Source organism: Camellia sinensis, chromosome 4 (genome assembly GCF_055761805.1).
Source record: "Camellia sinensis isolate YWXY chromosome 4, ASM5576180v1, whole genome shotgun sequence".
Lineage (NCBI taxonomy): Eukaryota > Viridiplantae > Streptophyta > Magnoliopsida > Ericales > Theaceae > Camellia > Camellia sinensis.
Window position 1 is genome coordinate 155,106,581 of NC_138964.1, and position 18,792 is coordinate 155,125,372.

General features: G+C 33.9%; 2 protein-coding genes and 1 long non-coding RNA gene across 3 annotated transcripts; all 3 read left to right on the forward strand.

The window, feature by feature from the left end:
• Positions 1-1,711: 1,711 nt before the first annotated feature.
• Positions 1,712-3,662, forward strand: LOC114285627 (pentatricopeptide repeat-containing protein At5g66520). The gene has a single exon (XM_028228694.2). The coding sequence runs from the start codon at positions 1,769-1,771 to the stop codon at positions 3,425-3,427; it is 1,659 nt and encodes a 552-aa protein (XP_028084495.1). The 5' UTR covers positions 1,712-1,768; the 3' UTR covers positions 3,428-3,662.
• A 3,324-nt stretch (positions 3,663-6,986) lies between these two features.
• LOC114285585 (uncharacterized) lies at positions 6,987-10,015 on the forward strand. Its single transcript, XR_003637274.2, has 3 exons — positions 6,987-9,090; positions 9,203-9,263; positions 9,376-10,015. It is a non-coding gene; the product is annotated as an uncharacterized LOC114285585 (long non-coding RNA).
• Positions 10,016-12,001: 1,986 nt separating this feature from the next.
• LOC145788633 (protein NEN1-like) lies at positions 12,002-17,117 on the forward strand. The gene is made up of 6 exons (XM_028228641.2): positions 12,002-12,561; positions 13,131-13,288; positions 13,993-14,039; positions 14,715-14,778; positions 15,061-15,785; positions 16,708-17,117. The coding sequence occupies exons 1-6, from the start codon at positions 12,282-12,284 to the stop codon at positions 16,940-16,942; spliced, it is 1,509 nt and encodes a 502-aa protein (XP_028084442.2). The 5' UTR covers positions 12,002-12,281; the 3' UTR covers positions 16,943-17,117.
• Positions 17,118-18,792: the final 1,675 nt, after the last annotated feature.

The following is an 18,792-nucleotide window of genomic DNA, read 5'->3' on the forward strand; positions in this document are numbered from 1 at the left end:
AATTCGTAGAAGGCTCAAAAATTATTTCCAAAAATTTCTGGATAAACTAGACATCATTATCAACAACTTTGTAGAAGAAATCATCTCGAAATTCTGAGTATAAAATTGTCTAAAAATTCGGGTAACATGCTGGCAGATTCAAGACAGATTTCTCAACACAGTTTCAGATTTAGTTAAAAATTTGTATAAATTCGTAGAAGGCTCAAAAATTATTTCCAAAAATTTCTGGATAAACTAGACATCATTATCAACAATTTTGTAGAAGAAATTATCTCGAAATTTTGAGTATAAAATTGTCTAAAAATTCGGGCAATATGCTGGCAGATTCAACATAGATTATCTTCAACACAATTTAGACAATGTATCATATGTACACAATCTGAAAATTTCAATTATGTAAAAAAATGAGAGGATTGAGAGGGTTTCCTTACTTAGTTGTAGGATTGAAATGGGTGATGAAATGATAGAAGAATTTGCTTCCTAAACCTTCTTCTCTTCTTCTCCTTTTGGTTGCTTTGGGGATTTCTCTTTTTTTTTTTTTTTTTTTTTTTTTTTTTTTTTCACCGAATGCTTGCATGCACAAGGAAGGCTTGCATGCATATATATAAATTGAAAACATCTCTCTCTCCCTCTTATTCTTTCCATTATTTTATTTCCTCAAAAACATTCCATTCCCTTTCTCCAATTTCTAAGAGCAAACTTTCTCTAATTTTTATAAATTCTTTCCTAAATTTTATAAAGGATGGTGGGTTTGGTAGGAGCTGTGGGTTGTTTGTCCACGGTTTGTTTGTTTGTATTATTTTTTTTTATTTTTTATTTTTTTTTGTGTGGGTTTCTGAAAATTGACACACTAAGATTTTTAACTAATGTATTTAGTAAGAATAGTTATTATATTGAATCCTAATTAAAATAATTTATAAACAGCAAATATTGAACACCCACAAAATTATTATTCTTAATAATGTCTTGTTAGTGATTGAATTGAGTCAATTTAAAACTAACTTTTACACTAACATATAATTCAGATAGACTGTAGACAAAATTAATTAATTAATTAATTAATTACTTTTCCTTAAAGAATAATTAAAAGATGGGTTTTCACAGATCAACTCCTAATTTTTTTTAAAAAAAATTATTAAAACCATATTAACTGTTTATTATTTTAAAAACCAAATGTGCTTTTGATGTAGGGTTACACATATCCAATTAATCTGATTTTTTATAAATAATTTATTCGACGAATTAACGGTTTGGATTATCAAAATAGGCCCGGGATAAACTCTCATGAACCCTCACAGCAGCATCCCTCTATGCCCTGAAATCAAGTGTATTTTAAAATTTAAATCCGTAAATTATAGGTGAATTTAATAGATTCTTTATTGACTATAATTTTAAATTTTAATTTTTAATAGTCAATTGATGTTTTTTTCTATTTAAAAAAAATCAAAAATCAATATAATCAAGTTGGGATTTTGAAACTCTTAGAGCTCTCATTGTTATAAACTCTCTTTTATTTATAATAATATATAGATAGATAGATAGACGAATAGATAGATTTGTGGAGTAAGAAAAATAATAATTTAATTTCTACTTCAATCACTTTATTTATTTTCTTTTTTTGTTATAAAAATTGATTTATATTTGGGCGATCTGAGATTTAAGTAAAAATTTGTTAAAAAAAAAAAAAATTTAACTTATATTTGGTAATAATTTTTAATTTTGTTTTGGAGGCCATATTGTCATCAGTTGTGTTCAAAAAATTTGTGAAATGTTAGTTGTAGGATCAGCCGTTCCAACAAGCTTCAGAGCTCTCCAACAGTACCTCTTCTCTCTCTTGCAAACCAGCAACACCGTCAAAAACCTCACCCAAATCCACACCCAAATACTCATCAACGGCCTTTCCCAGAAAAATTTCATTCTTGTAAAGCTCATCTATCTATACATATCTTCAGGTTATATCTCAAACGCCCAACGAATTTTCCAACAGATTGAAAACCCAAGCACTACCGTTTGGAATCAAATCTTAAGAAGCCACGCTCGGAGCGAAACACCGTGTAAATCAATCGAGCTCTACAATCGAATGCAAAGAACTCAGGCCTTGCCTGATGGGTTCACTTATTCTTTTGTAATTAGTGCTTGTTCGAGGTCTGGGTTGTTGAGAGAGGGAGAGCAGATTCATGGGAAAGTAATTTCGAATGGGTTTTGCTCCAATGTGTTTGTTCAAACCAATTTGGTTAATTTGTATGCTAAGGCTGGTGAGAAAGTTGGTGTTGCGAATGCGTGTCGCGTGTTCGATGAAATGTCTGAGAGAAATGTTGTCACGTGGAATTCCTTGCTTGCGGGTTATCTTAGGAGTAAAGATATTGACAAGGCGCAGAGAATTTTTGGTGAAATGCCAGAGAGGAATGTTATTTCATGGACCACCATGGTTGCGGGTTGTGCTCAAAATGGGAGGTCTAAGCAAGCACTGTTTTTATTTCGCGAGATGATGAGAGAGAAGATAGAATTGGACCAGGTGTCAATGGTTGCAGCACTATCGGCTTGTGCTGAATTAGGAAACTTAAAATTGGGGAAGTGGATTCACTCATACGTCGGTGCGACTTTTTGTTTTAGAAACCAACCCGTGCTAGTGTCATTAAACAATGCACTCATACACATGTACGCGAGTTGTGGTGTGGTTGAGGAAGCATATAGAGTATTCCTTGAGATGCCACGGAGAACGTCTATTTCTTGGACAAGCATGATCACGGGTTTTGCAAAACAAGGGCGAGGAGAAGAAGCTCTTCGCGTCTTCCACTGGATGCAATGCTCTGGAGCCAGTGAAGCAAGGCCCGATGCGATAACCTTCATCGGGGTCTTGTGTGCTTGCAGCCATGCTGGTTTTGTTGATGAGGGTCGACATTTTCTCAAGTGGATGAATCAAGCTTGGGGCATTGAGCCTAGGATTGAACATTATGGTTGCATAGTTGATCTCTTAAGCCGTGCTGGTTTGTTGGACGAAGCATACAGGCTTGTTGAGACAATGCCCATGAAGCCAAATGATGCTGTTTGGGGGGCAATACTTGGTGGTTGTAGAATTCACAAGAATGTGGAACTCGCTTCCCAAGTTGCTCAAAAGTTGGCTGTCGAACTTGACCCTGACCGAGCTGCTGGCTATCTTGTGCTTTTGTCAAATGTGTATGCTACTAGTAAGAGGTGGCACGACGTTGCAATTGTGAGACGGAAGATGGTTGAGATGGGTGTGAAGAAGCCTCCAGGCAGGAGTTGGGTCCAGATCGATGGAATCATTCATGACTTCGTGGCAGGAGATAGGACCCACAGTTGTGCATATTCAATCTACGAGGTGCTTGGAGAGATCACCGCACTAACCAAATCGGAACGATATGAGCCAGACAATTTAGACGTTCTTTTGGACATTGATAACTAGGGTGGTTAACAAAAGTTGGTTTTTGCTTCTGGCTTCCTCTGTGATCTCTATATGTGATCTTCTCCAATGTGCAAAATTTATATGAGGTTCTTCACATATGGGTATCAGGGGTTTTGAGTCCTAAAGTATTTCTGATGATGGTGTAAAAGGCTGTGTATTCATATCAACCCTCTCAACTGGTCCAGAGGTTTATCCTCAGAATTTTGTGGATATGAAGAACCATTTTTGGCTCTTGGAAGGTGAGCTCTAACAGAATTGTCATTTTATATTCTAGATAAGAGATGTATACAATCACAACCCCCCCCCCCCCCCCGCGGCGGGAATTGTAGATTGATATACTAACTGATGAATGCTTGAAGAAACAATGTAACGACCCTTTGACATGATTAACCTTCTCCATTTTGGTAAGTATCTGTAATTATAGGCAACTCTTTTTCTATATGATGATTGCTTACTTGCTGTGAATCAGAACAGCTTTCAATTTTGATGTTAGAATTAATTTATAGAGAAGAGAGAATAAATTGTATGTATTATGATTGATGTGTTCTTCAGTGATTTACAACACTCTCATTTATAGAGAGTAAATAGGATACATTAGATGCTAACCCACCGAAAGCATAAAGATACAACATTAGTTATACAACAACATGAGTGGGACAGCTAGATAGTGCAGCTGTATTACATTAATATTACACTAATAATACTAACAGCCCCCCTCAAACTCAAGGAGGATAGGCACAAACCAACTTGAGTTTGGAGAGAGTAACAAAATAGGAAAATAAACTAACAAAAATAAAATAGGATAGGAGACACTGCATGGTCGTGTCAGACCGTTGTAGAAGACATTGTATGGTTGTAGCAGACTGGTGTAGAAGACACTGTATGGCTTGTGTCAGACCGATGTAGAAGACACTGTATGGTCGTGTCGAACCATTGTAGAAGCTAAACGGAATCAATGTCGGGATAGTTTACGAGGTCATGCCGGACTTATGTAGAAGCTAACCGGAATCAATGTCGGGACAGTTTACGGGGTCATGCCGGACCGGTGTAGAAGAATTTAGTGGTGTACCAAGGTGGCAACTTAAGGAGTGCGCCATGGGGTGGCTTGGGTGGTTCCCATGGTGTATAACCATGCTTACCAGCTTTGGTGGTTCGCATGGTGTGTAACCATGCTCACCATGATATATGCAGAATACCTTCCCTTAAACTCAAATAGGTTTGAAGATAGAAACCTATTGGAGGTTGAAACAAATGGATTGATAAAGTGGAGCGGAACAACTCAACACCGAGTGAAGATGTTTAAAAAAATAGAAAATGGTAGAAAGGTTTTTTTTTTTTTTTTTGGTGCGTTTTGTTTTGTTTTTTTTGTGGTGGAAAAATAATAATAATAATAAGATAATGGAAAAATGGATGATGCTCACCAACTGAGATGTATAATAATGAAATATTGATAAAAAAGAAAGATAGAAAAAATAAAATAAAATAAAAGGAAGGTAGTGGGATCAGGAATTTGAAAAGCTCACCAACGGAGTGTTAAAATAAGGAAACCTCGAGAGAGAAAATGGATGATTTTATTTTATTTTATGTTTTTTTTATGAATGGAGAAAGGAAGATAAAATAAAATAAAATAAAATAAATAAAGTTAAGGGTAGTGGGATCAGACTGCGGGTTCCTGGAGCTGTGGGTTGAAAATAATAATGATGTGGGGGTGAAAAAGGAAATAATGTGGGGGAATGGGATAAAATAAAATAAAATATAAAATCAGTGGGGAATGAGGTTTCCAGCGAGGAAGAGGAAGAGGATTACACCGCAAGACCAGGCGTCGGCCTTTGCGCTGTCGTAGCCGCCGCGACGGAAGGCTTCCGGGGAGGTGTATGCCGGAGTTCAGCAGGCGGTTTGGAGCATCTCGCGGTGGAGCTGGTTTTCCGGCAAGGCGGAGAGGCCGAACTCAGAGATTCTGGTCAGAATTTGGTCAGAGTTTGCGGCGGAGCAGACCATAGTGGCACCGATTGTAGCCGTTGTAGGCGACTTCTGCCGCTGTGTGTGGCCACGGTACAAAAAGATCGTACCAAGAGTTGCAAACGAAAAATATACTTTCTCAGAGTTGAATAAGTCCCTCTGGAGCTGGAGCTGCCGTGGGGATGCCGGAGCTGGAGAACTTGGCCTCCGGCGAACAAGTTGTGAAGCTGCCACCACTGCTATTTGGGAACAAATTGGGAATGATTTTAAATGTGTGCCCACTTTGGAGGGTCATGAAAGTGAAGTCAAAAGTGTGTCCTAGAATGCATCTGGTACACCAGTCTGTTTGGATTTGGGAAGTACTGCCTGGGAATGAGTTTGAGTGCGTGTCAGTGTTGCAAGGGCATACACAAGATGTTGAAATGGTCCAGTGGCATCCGTCAATGGATGTGTTGGTCTCGTGTAGCTATGACAACACCATCAAGGATTGAGCAGAAGAGTTCTCCGGTGACTGAGCGAGAGCAGCACGGCGGAGTTCTCCGGCAAGCTCGGTGGCGGCAGAAACAAAGGGGTAGCAACAAAATTGGACTGTCTGATCATGAATCAACGCAGATCGTCAAGTGAGTATGTGTAGAAAATTCCAACGGGCAGCGAAGGCAAGATTGCTGGCCGACTGTCCGCTGGCGAGAAAGAAATATAGGCCTAAATCTTATAGCTCTGATACCATGTTAGAATTAATTTATAGAGAAAGAGAGAATAAATTGTATGTATTATGATTGATGTGTTCTTCAGTGATTTACAACACTCTCATTTATAGAGAGTAAATAGGATACATTAGATGCTAACCCACCGAAAGCATAAAGATACAACATTAGTTATACAACAACATGAGTGGGACAGCTAGATAGTGCAGCTGTATTACATTAATATTACACTAATAATACTAACATTTGAGAAGAAACCAAAAACCATGTATATCAGTAAAAAGTAGTTAAAGGCCACACTCATAATTTTTTTTTTTCAGTTCTCAAAATCAAACTTAAGAAAAGCTCCTACTGGCTAAAATAGAGAGAGAGAGAGAGAGAGAGAGAGAGAGAGAGAGAGTTAAAGGCTCCGTCGTTAATTTCTTGCTTAGGCATTGAAAATTTGGATAGTAAGCATCTAGGAAGCATAGATACGGATACGAGATACGAATACGATACAGATACGATGATACGACAAAACCTAAAAAAATAGGATACCAGTACGGGTAGGATACGTCTGTGAAAAATATATTTTTTAAAATTATTAATAGTGAGTTATAAATAAGCTAAAGAGCGTTGAGAAATCACAATGTAATTTTATAATACAAAATACTAACCTTTAAGAATTTTGTATTAATTTAAGCTAGTAGCTTGTTTAATTTTTAAATTTTTAATAAGTCTTGTAAATATTTCATTTCAATATCAAGTTTAACATATTTATATTACAATAATAAAATAATTCACAACTTGTCTCTATGTTTTTTCCCTTGACACTAGAGAAAAATATTGTATTCAAGTTTACTTGCTTATTTATTTATTTATTGATATTTAATTTTACCATTGTTATATGTTTTTGTTAATTCTTACTTTCTATGTAGTTATAGGGGACGTGCATGAAATAATTAGGATACATCAATTTGATAAATTCTATTATTTAACTCACTATGCTCCTCTTATCGAAGAACTTAACAAAGTTTTAGAAAAATATTCTTATATTTATACTTGCAATTATATTATATTATATTACTATGCAAGAAATGTTACAATTCTAATTTCATAAAACAAGTAAACATGACTTGGAGTATCCGATACTTCAAAATTAAGTATCCGATACTCTAAAATTAATAAAAAGATAATTAAGAAGTATCTGATACTTTTAATAAGTATCTAATATATATCCGCTAATATTCAAGAAGTATCGGTATCCGACACAGATATGATATGAATACGTCACCCTATTTGAAGTATCCGTGCTTCATAGGTAAGCATGGAAAGTGGTGAAGCATTACAAAGAGTTATTATGGTATCAACTTCTTATTATCATTTTGGGCAGTCTATATAACATGTGATGAGTCAAAATCTACCGGTTTTCAGATGCTTAAAGAAAAAAGAAAAGAAAAGAAGAGAAAAGAATGAAATGTTCTGTTTGCTTGGGATTCCTTATACTTTATGACCAAATGATTTCACTGATCACTATATCAACCTTTTTTTCTTTTTCTTTCTTTTTGGTTCTGCATTGTCTGACTTGATAGAATTGCTCACTTTCTAATACTTTTCACTATTCAGGTAATGATGGAAAATTCTGTGTTTTCCTTAAATTTTTTTGGAATAAATTACATTGACCTCCCTTAAATTTACCTTAATTACAGGGACTTCTCCTGTAGTTTTAAAAATAACACTGACCTTCCCTACTTTTGAAAATAATACACAGATTCTCCCTTTCCGTTAAAAGAGTATGAATGACGTTAACTAATAGGGTGGATTGACCATAATATCCTTGAACCATATTGTGAAAAGACACAAGTGACCCTTAATGTAAAAAATCCCTCTCATTCATTCTTCTTCCTAGAGTTCACGATCAGAAAATCGGAGGGAGGAGAAGAGTGAGCAACGAAGGAATGGAAGAGAAGATGATGGCTTAGGGATTTTGTTGAAGATCTGCTCCGATTATCTTTCACTGTGCAAAGTGTGAAAGATTTTAATTGATTTGTTTTGTTATTTACGGCTTCCCAGTAAGTTCTCTAACGAATTTGTTCAATATTAAAATTTCTGAAAAACATTATGCAATACGTGGGTTTAGGGTTTACGAATGAAGGGATTTTTAGAGTTTTGGGAGTTTTGTTAGTGTAATTTTGAACTAATTTTTATGGTTTTAGAGTTGTATTTTTTGGTATTTAGGGTTTTTGTGGTTTTTAATGAAATATTGTAATTTTTTGGATTATTCAACACTATTACTTGTTAGATTTAGAGTATAAGAATGTTTGTTAGATTTTGTTCAATGTTGATAGATTTTGTTCAATATTGTGAAAAATGTTAGGGACAATGAGGGAGTGAGACACATTGTGCATCTAGGTAGGATGAGTTGTTCCTATAGAGAGTGAGAGATCTTTAGGATTCCATGCACACATGCTACGGCTGTTATCTCACACAGCAGAATGAATGTAGAACACTTTGTTCACCCCTATTACTCAAAGCAAAAATATTTGATGGCCAATGGTGGGATTATACATTCAATATCAGACCACAATATGTGGACACTGATAGATGAGTAGCCTTTACAACCACCACCTCTGAAAAGATTGGTAGGAAGACCAAAGAATTCCAGCAAAATGGTTGCTCATGAGCCTCCAGTAGGCACAAGTTAGGCCAAGAGGTCTTCTACTTTGAAATGCAATTGGTGTAAGGAATTTGGGCACAATAAGAGGACATGAAAGAGAGGTCCAATGAGGGATGAAAGATGAGGCAACACTTTATCTGGCAGAGGCATGGGTTCTTTATCTGACAAAGGAGAAGGAGACAGAGGCAGAGGCATGAGTTCTTCATCTGACAGAGGAGGCAAAGGCAGAGGTTCTTCATCTGACAGAGGAGGCAGATCTGTTGGCAGAGGAGGCAACACTTCATCTTGAAGAAGCTGAGGCAGAACTTCATCTGGAAGAGGTATTTCAGCTGGAGAATACACATGTAAGCATCTTTTGTTTTCTTTGCCTTTGCATTTTTTTTTTTTTTTGACAAAATTATTTATGTACTAATTTTGGTTTGCAATTTATGTACTAACTCTGGTTTGCAATTCAAGATATTCCAAGAGGGAGCCCTTCAATGCCTACTCAGTGTGACACAAGTCGCAAGAACATAAAGTTAGTGTAGATAACTTCACTTTAGATTTTAGATTTTATTTACATGGTACAGGTTCAAAACTAAGTTGATTTTGTTTTTGTTTTTTGTTTTGTTGTTGGTTGTTTCTTGCAGATAACTTCACTGCTTAATGATGGTTTTTGGATATATATGTGTGACAATAAACAGGAACATAATATATAGATAGTGCATAGTGCATACCCCCCTCCTCCCCTCCCTTTTTGTTTATACAGTTAATTACATTTTTAATTCCTAAAATATAAATTTTGTGTCATTTTAATTTTTAATGTAAACATAATGAAGAATAAAGTATCGGAAGCTTTGGTCGGATATCCAAAGCAGAAGGCAACGAATAATAATGGCTAGCGTATGTTATTCTAATTGTCTTTGTTGCTGGTTCATGGTTGGAATATACACAAGTTATTAGGCAACGAATATACTTTTTTGCTTATTATTTAAACTTCACTAAAAATCAAACCGTTTGCTTCCATCTTAGGAAAAATGACAATCCTGGACTCTACCGTATCGCAAAAACAGATTAGGTACGTTATCATTACCTCCCAACTGTTTAACAAAAGTTGGGTTAAGCCCTTGTTTAATTGGGGTATTAATGGTTCGCACACGCAATGCATGTGTAATTCAAATAAGTAAAAATAAAATAAGATATTTATTATATATAGTATACTAGTTAAATGGTAAAAGCCTTCTTTATTTGACATAAGTCCAAGGTTTAAGTCTTCTTCTTTTATCTATCTATTTTTTTTTAAATAAAAAAATAGACACATGGTACTGTAAGAAACCATGGCTTCAAGACAAATCAAGATCTTTTCTTTGAGTTTCCTCCTTGATTTCTTACTTGCTAGGTTATTGGGGCCCACTTTTAGGTCTAATTTTGATGATCCGAACCGTTACATTTTAACATTCGTTGAGTATATCATACATATAAAAAATCAAGTTAATCAGATATCAGTTAACATGTGTTCGGATCATTGAACTAAAAACTATTTTTTAAAAAAATTTAATATACAGTTTTCAAAACACATACGTTCTGATATCCGATTAACTTGATTTTTTACAGGTATGATATACTTAACAAATTTTAAAATGTGAATGGTTTGGATCATTGAAATTGGACCTAAAAGTAGGCCCAATGAGTCAGCAAGTAGGAAGTCAAGGAGAAAACTCAAGGAGAAGATCCTAACTCGCTTCAAGACACCCTAAGGAGCATTCACTTTATATATAATATAGATATAATGAGGATATATATACATATATAATCGTATACAAGGGACAGAAAAACATGTCTCATTTTTTTATATATTCGTTGTTTGAATCTAGAGATATATAAGGTAGCATTTGGTAATATTTACGTTTTTTGTTTATGTTTACAAAAATTTTATAAATTGATTTTTGTTTATTTTTAGAAAAACATAAATTACAAATGCGTTTGGTTTGAACAAAATGTTAAAAAAAATTTAAAAATATAAACTTAAAAATATGTTTATTCAGGCCTAAAATATTAATATTAATATTTATTTTTATTATTTATGACAATGAGATCACACACATTATAATTGGAAAAAAAAAATTAAAAATAATTGAAAAAAAAATAATTGAAAAAAATGAAAACAAATTAATTAAAAAAATAATTGGAAAAAAAATATTTGAAAAAAGAAATTAATTGAAAAAAAATAATTGAAAAAAAAAATTAATTGAAAAAGAAAATTTGAAAATAAATTATTTGAAAAAAAAAATTAATTGAAAAAAAAAATTTGAAAACTGAAAACGTAAACTCATTTTTTGAGTTTACGTTTTTTTCTCAAATTTATACATTAAGACAATCATTTATAAACCAAAAAAATTATTAAACAAATTTTTATGATAATTTTTTAAATTTTTATAAATATAAATTAAAAATTAAAAATAAAATAATTACCAAACATGCCCTAAATAATAAATATATAGGATATGCAATAACACTCCCTTCATCATACAATGTGAGTTATCATTCTTTTAACGGTAAAAAATAATCAATCTATCTCCTATCCTATCTATTTACTCAAGGTCTCATTTGGTAAGATGGTTTGGGATTAATTAAAAGATAAAATAAATTAAAAAATCAATAAAATAAAATGTCACATTCTAATTATAATCATTATTTTTTTTTTTAAAAAAAAAAATAGAAGTCCATCCTAAAATAAAACTTTTTTAACTAGATTAAAATAATAATAAAAAAAATGACTAAATTAATAATGAGAAAAAAAATAAAATAATTATAGTTTGAAAGTATCAAATAATCTCTTATATTCATTCAATCCGAACAGACAAATAGAACCTATGAGCTATTTCCATTTTGCAAGTTTAGAGTGGGAAGAATGGATTAGGCCAAGTTTCGCGTATTGTAAAAAAGTTAAAAAGTTAAAAAGTTATTCAAAAAATTAAAAAGTTAACACTATTCATCAAAAGTTAATAATTACGACTGCATAACTTTCAATCTTAATTTTTTCCTACAAATCAATTTTTATAATTTTTTATTACACATTTTTTCATAAAAAATCAAAAAGTTAACACAAACATCTATATTTTCTTCTTCAATTTTTTAGTCCAAAAAGATAAAAAATGCACGAACACCCCAAATAACCCAGTCAATATTCATTAGAGATTTTCAACCAAAGAATTACCAAAAAAATAAAAAAGAAAAAACTAGTTGAATTGTGTTGAATATCCTAATGGGGGCACAGAAGTAGCATACAACACGCCTTCGAATTACGTGTGCATCATTCATTTGGCAATGTTTTTCATTTTCTCCATTGCGTCTGTTTCAGTATCACCACCATTCACAAGCCTCCATTCCCAACTTCCCAAGCAAGCAAGCAAGCAACCCTTCTCTCTCTCTCTCTCTCTCTCTCTCTGTCCTCCATTATATACAATACACACATCCTATTGAAATCATCTTCTTCTCCGCCATTAACCCTAACCTCTCTCTCTCTCGCTCTCTCTCTTCGGAGTTGCTAAGTGATATGGTTTCGAGTAGTGATCGATCGGAGATAGTATTCTTCGACATTGAGACCACCGTTCCGACCCGACCCGGCCAGGGATTCGGCATTATCGAATTCGGAGCCATACTGGTATGCCCTAGGAAGCTGGTTGAGCTGGAGAGCTACTCCACCTTGCTCCGACCCCTTGATCTCTCTCTCATCTCCACATTGTCGGTCCGCTGCAACGGCATCAACAAGGACGCCGTCATTTCCTCCCCCACTTTCGCCCAGATCGCCGACAAGGTCTACGACATTCTCCAGGGTATCTCTCTCTCTCTCTCTCTCTATACATACATATATATATATATATATATGTTTATGAGCATGAAAATGTTTTTGGGGTTTTGGGTTTTTTTTCTGGTTGTAATTTTGGGTTGAAAAATGTTAATCGCTTCATTAATGGTGTATGTGCAAAAAAAGGGAAAATCTTTGAGAGTTGTAAAAAGTCTATTCTAATTTGAAGGACAATGTGTTAAGTTTTGATTTGTCGCAAATTCCTTGCCATGCCATTGTATTGTGGGTGAAGTTGGAGACAAAAGATTTATTTTTAGCATTTCTTGCGTAAAAAATGTATTGAAATAAGTGGAAAGTATATGGAAAGGAAAATGATATTTCACCAGAATTTTTATATGCAATTCACTTCTAGAATAATTTCTGTTTATAATGATGGCTTTTGTGTTTTTAAGTGATGCTATCACAACATTTTGTATAATAATTTTGTACAATCTTTTTGGTTTTTATAATGCTACTCATATAGACATTTAAATATGTATAAGAATGCGTAGATGTGTATTGAAATTTAAAATTAATTTTTTTTTTTTTTTTTTATAGGGCGGATATGGGCAGGTCACAATATACTGAGGTTTGATTGTGCTCGGATTCGGGAGGCGTTTGCGGAAATTAAACGGCCACCACCGGAGCCGAAGGGCACTATTGATTCATTGGCTCTGTTGACTCAGAGGTTTGGGAGGAGAGCTGGTGACATGAAGGTATAGACTCTATTGTGCATTTTTGTGGTGAATTAGATATTAGCAGTGAAACAATTCAAAACTTTGGAACAATATAGAGGAAGGGTAAATTAAAAAAGAAAAAGAAAAAAGAAGGGTTGTAAATTTGGCAATTGGGCTAAAAGTGTGAATTACACTTACACAATGTGAAATTGCCAATTGTAGAAACTGGGAAAATAGCAATCTGTCTGTGGTGTTTCTGTACATTATCTTTTGCACTTTCAGTTACTGAAATTGAGACTCTGCATTGTATTCTCATCTTTGCAGTCCTATTATTTAATTTAATTGGACATATAGCCCTTGATTGAAATGAATTGTAAAAAATTGTTGATGTAGCTGACCCCACCTAATTGGGACACAAAGCTTAATTTGGTTTGATTAATCTTCTCTGATTTCTATAATCTATTCTATTGTATGGATGGACCAAGGGTTGGGTCTAAGGCTCTATCAAGATGGGTTCTAATCACATGTTGCTTCCTTTGTTTTTATTTTTGTTTTTGTTTTTGTTTTTTTCTTTTCTCTAAATGATATTTTCCATAGCTAATCCATGAGTATGATAATGCAACGTGGTAGGCTTATGAAAATACTACAATTTATGATAATGGCCTACAACAGTTTATGATAATGGCATAAATTTGGTTGGTCAAAACTTTTGAATGCTGATACAACTGTGTTCTTGTATGCAGATGGCCACACTTGCAACTTACTTTGGGCTTGGACAGCAAACACATAGGTACATGCCTTCCCTCCCCCTTAAACATATCTCCACCATTTCCTATTCAGCTATATTTAACAGAATTTAAGTTGAATATTTTAAATTCTTATTGACTATTATACCAGCTTCATGTTGTTGTTCCTTCTCTTTTGTTTTTGTTTTTTCGTTCATTATTATTTTATTTTTTATTTTTTTTTTGGGAGGGTTTTTTTTTTTCATATCTCAAGAGTCAAGTCACATGTTTGAGTTTTCAAATGGAGACTGGTCCTGTATTTCAGTATGTAAATTATCTACAGCCTTTGATATTGTCTGATTTAAAGCCTTCTCTGTTTAAAGTTTGGGTTTTTTTTTTGTTGTTTTTTTTTTTCCCTTCTCCCTTTGGTGGGTGGGTGTCTGAGTTTTCTTGAAGCTTTCTTGGTGTTCACTTAAAAACGGTGCTCCACTCGGAATTTCTAAGTCTCAAATTGGTTGCATCTGTGTGATGCTATGCTCTAGTCTAGATATGTCTGTGTGTAACAGATTTGGAATGTCAGTATTTTATCTTTTCAGAATGACCTATAAAATAAACATGCAATGATGGGCTGAATGATGTTTGTTCCGAGGAATTGCAAGCCTGTGAAAAATGTTAGTCTTTTACTCTTGTCAAGTCTTAACATTAAGGTTTGATGTTTCTTCTCTGTGATGATCTCTCAGGAGCTTAGATGATGTTCGGATGAATCTCGAAGTTCTCAAGTATTGTGCAACAGTTCTATTCTTGGTAAACATTTACCTATTCAAGTTTAAAGCTTCCTTTTTACCAAAACAAGCACCACACTCCAATTTGATAATGTTTATTGCTGAATAGACGATGTTGTTGGACCTTGTAATTTGTAAACTAACATGTCTGACTGAGCCCCTAGTTCATTGCACAATTGCTTGCTATGTTTATTATATCATAACTTCCTGGTTATGTTGGTTGGGAATTATGCAGAGTTGATTCATATGACTACATTGCTTGATTGATGATTTAGCAAATCACTAAAATCTGTTCTATGTGTAGGAGTCAAGCCTCCCAGACATATTTACAGCAAACAGTTGGGTTTCTCCTAATGCTATGACAAGAAGTCGTAGTAACGGGAAAGCTTCTCCGGATGGGATGGTCATGAACACACATACATCCTCATCAAGTGCCAAAATTGAAAATCACAAATCATCCCTTACAAATCTAAGAATAGAGGAAAACCATCCAATACTATCTCTTATGACTCCCAACATAGGGGAAGACGTTGAACCCAATACAGCTTCTCCAGACCCTTTTAACATGGGTCCACTTAGTGATGCAGTGCAGAGGAAGCAATCAGATGACACCATGAAAGAAGAATCTGGTTCAGATCCAGATTCTTCTACCACAGTTAGATCTGAGGGCTCTAATGGCTCTGCCAATTTCATAGACCCTGATGAAGTTTCTATACCTTCTATCAATGTATCTCTTGCCCCATTTTATCGTGGAACTCAAAGAATACACATCATGCACAAAGATTTTACACTGCAGCTTTGCTGTTCTCACTTGAAAGTGCGTTTTGGAATAAGTACGAAATTCGTCGATTATGCTGGCCGGCCGCGATTGAATTTTGTTGTGGATGCAACTCCAAACCTTTGTCGGGTTTTGGATGCATGCGATAGTCTTGCACAGAGATTGTCCGTAGATTCTGGTAGCAGTTCTGAGTGGAGACCTCTGGTGACCAGAAAGGCTGGTTTCTTGAACTCACCTACTGTCCGATTGCAGTAAGTTTGTCTTTCTTTTTGCTCTACATGTACTTACTATAATAGCTGGCTCAAAATGCATAACATAAACATGTCAAGTACAGCTTTGTTCCATCATATCCGATACAAACTTGAAATGTTAAGTAACAGATTTGTCTTGTCGTATCTCATTTTTAACAGATGTGGTATGTATTTTTTTTTCTAGCATAATTTATTTACTGTATGCATTACAAAATGGAAAGAGATAATTAGAACACTTGTCTGTAGGAGGCTGACATATTCTCTACATGCTTGCTGATGCGTAAGCTCATGCTTTTTTTGGCTACATACATAATGTTCACACTTGTCTGTAGGAAGCAACCGATTTAGCCAAAAAGTTAAAAAGTTACTAAAAAAGCATGTTCCCAAACGAGGCCTTAATGCATTGTTTGTTTGTTTTAATAGAACTTTCTCTATATTAGAGAGTAATGATATACATATAACATATAGAACTTTTTATACAGGATGATGTGGCTTCTATAGTCCCTTCATTTCCAATCAAAACACTAACTATTGTCCTCATAAATTTATAAATGCCATTGAAGCATAATTTTTTGGATGTATTTTCTATACAAACTCTCTGTTTGCAAATCATTTTTCTTTTATTAATCAAATATCTCCCCCCCCCCCCCCCCCAAAAAAAAAAAAAAATTTGTGGCCAAGGCTTGTTTGTTTTCATGCTTTATCTTGTTTATGAGGAAAATGTGAAGAAATTTTGAATCTTATGGCAATTTTAAGGTGGAAAATAGTTATGATCCAAATCTTTGTTGGTTCTCTCTATTGTATTCACAAGAAAACAAATTGCTGGTGGTTAATTGCAAGACTCTTATTCACCCAAAAAAATTGCCAGACTCTCATACTTTCTGTTACTGAAAATGCACCTTTTGCTCTGCAATTTCTCCAGCATACCTACCGTCACAGATGGGAGTGTTACCAGATGGGTCACAGAAATACACGAGAGAGAATTTTCTACCTCCCCAAAAAAGCTTGTGTTTAGTAGATTTGACATTGCAGAACTTGATGCATTGTTCACTCCAGGAACTTATGTGGATGCATACTTCTCCTTGGACCCATACGACTATCAACAGAACGCTGGTATTCGATTGGTGGCAAAAAAGTTGATCATGCATTCTAACTGATTGGTCATTTGCCACGTGAATTTGTACCAAGTTTGACTGTCAAAATTTGACTTTTGTGTTTTGCAAGGTTAATTGGAATGGAGGTCGATGCTGTAAATGATGACATGTAATTGTAACAGAAAATTTGTTTAGTCAGTGTGATTTTTTATGCAGAAATTGACTTGATGTGAACAAACGTGTTTCTACACTTGTGGTTTCTTTTATAAGCACTTTCTTGCCTAAATTGTGAACAAGAAAAATGTTAATTACACTAAGGTGTTTTCAACTATTAATGAGTGTCACTTTACTTCTCTCATTTATAAATTTATACATATTGACCTCCTTAACTATGAAAATTTTACAAATACACCCCTTGTGGAGATGGTCTGGAGAGAGTAAAAGTGAAACATTTTTATAGTTAAGAGATCAAAATATATGAGATTATAAATAAGAGGAGTAAAGTGATATTAGTTAATAATTGAAGCGGTCTTAGTGTAATTCCCTAAGAAAAAAATTAGCAATATTTGTTAGTTAGTATTTTATATGTAAACGAGCCGAAATTAGCTATGAATTTGAGTTTGGATTGAAAATTTAATGAGTTTTAAAATGTTTAGATCTCAATAGAGTTTCAATTGAACCAAACTCAAGTATTTTTTATTCATTTTTTAATCAGTTTAAAAATGAGTTTAAGTTTAACTTTTCACATAATAATACCATATGAAATTAGATTTTAACAAACAGTTAAATGCGAATAGCACAGTCTGTTTTACTGTCTCGATCCGACACTTTCTTTAGCCCATTTAGGCATTCGCCTAAAGCTCCCAATTTTCCTAAACCCTCATATCTTTTCGCTATTTGATCTTTGTCAAATGGGCTCAAAGAACAAAAAAATTCTTCTCATCTTAAAGGCCTCTAAAATTTTTATAAAAGGTTCCTTGTTTTTTAAAAAATAAAAATGAAGGACTATCCCAAAATAAAATAACCCAACAAAATAAAATTAATCCTTATCCATATATCCCCAATAGCAAAGGATGAATAAAATCTTTTTTTGTCCAAAGGTAATATAAGAAAACAAATCTCCATTTCTAGAGACTCAACAAAAGAAAAATACTCATTGTCCAAAGGATCTCAATAATAGAAGTTGTAAACCAATCTTACTTACAAGAATAGATATGCAAGAAAATTAATTAATTTCTCTTAAAAAATTGTATAAAAAATAATAAGTATATTCAAACATTTAAATAAAAATTTTCCTTTTGAAATTTCACCTCAGATTTCCAAAAGTATTGGGCTGCACAGAGCCCCACTTTTGAGTTATTTGACAGGTCTGGCCCATGTGTGAATTCCTATTCCTCTATTTAAAAAAATTATAAGATTTAGTAGTTTATATAATTTTACTCAATAAAAAAAATCTCAACAAACAAGTGTACCACAATTAGGTCAAACTTACAAAACGAATTGGTAGGCCAAACTCATGTATGGTTAATTTGCTAACAATTAGGTCAAACCTAACACATACACACTCTTAGAAAAAGAGAGCTAGCTAGCTATGCTAGGATATTGAATTTGTCATTAGTGATTATTCAATAGTCACAAAATATTACATAACATTCCTAACCAATGACATAATATATATATATATATATATATTTTACAAGTAGACTTGTACTTGCCGATCTTTGTATGCAATTGAGAGAAAAAAGATGATGACTCACCTTGTATATGTTGCGATTGGTTAATTCACTGAAAGTACCACGTACATAATGTTATATGGTACTTCAAAATTACCTAATAATTTTCTGTTGTCACATGTGAATTAATTTCTAAAAGAACACATAGGGTATATTGGTGTATGGGGAGTAAATATTCTT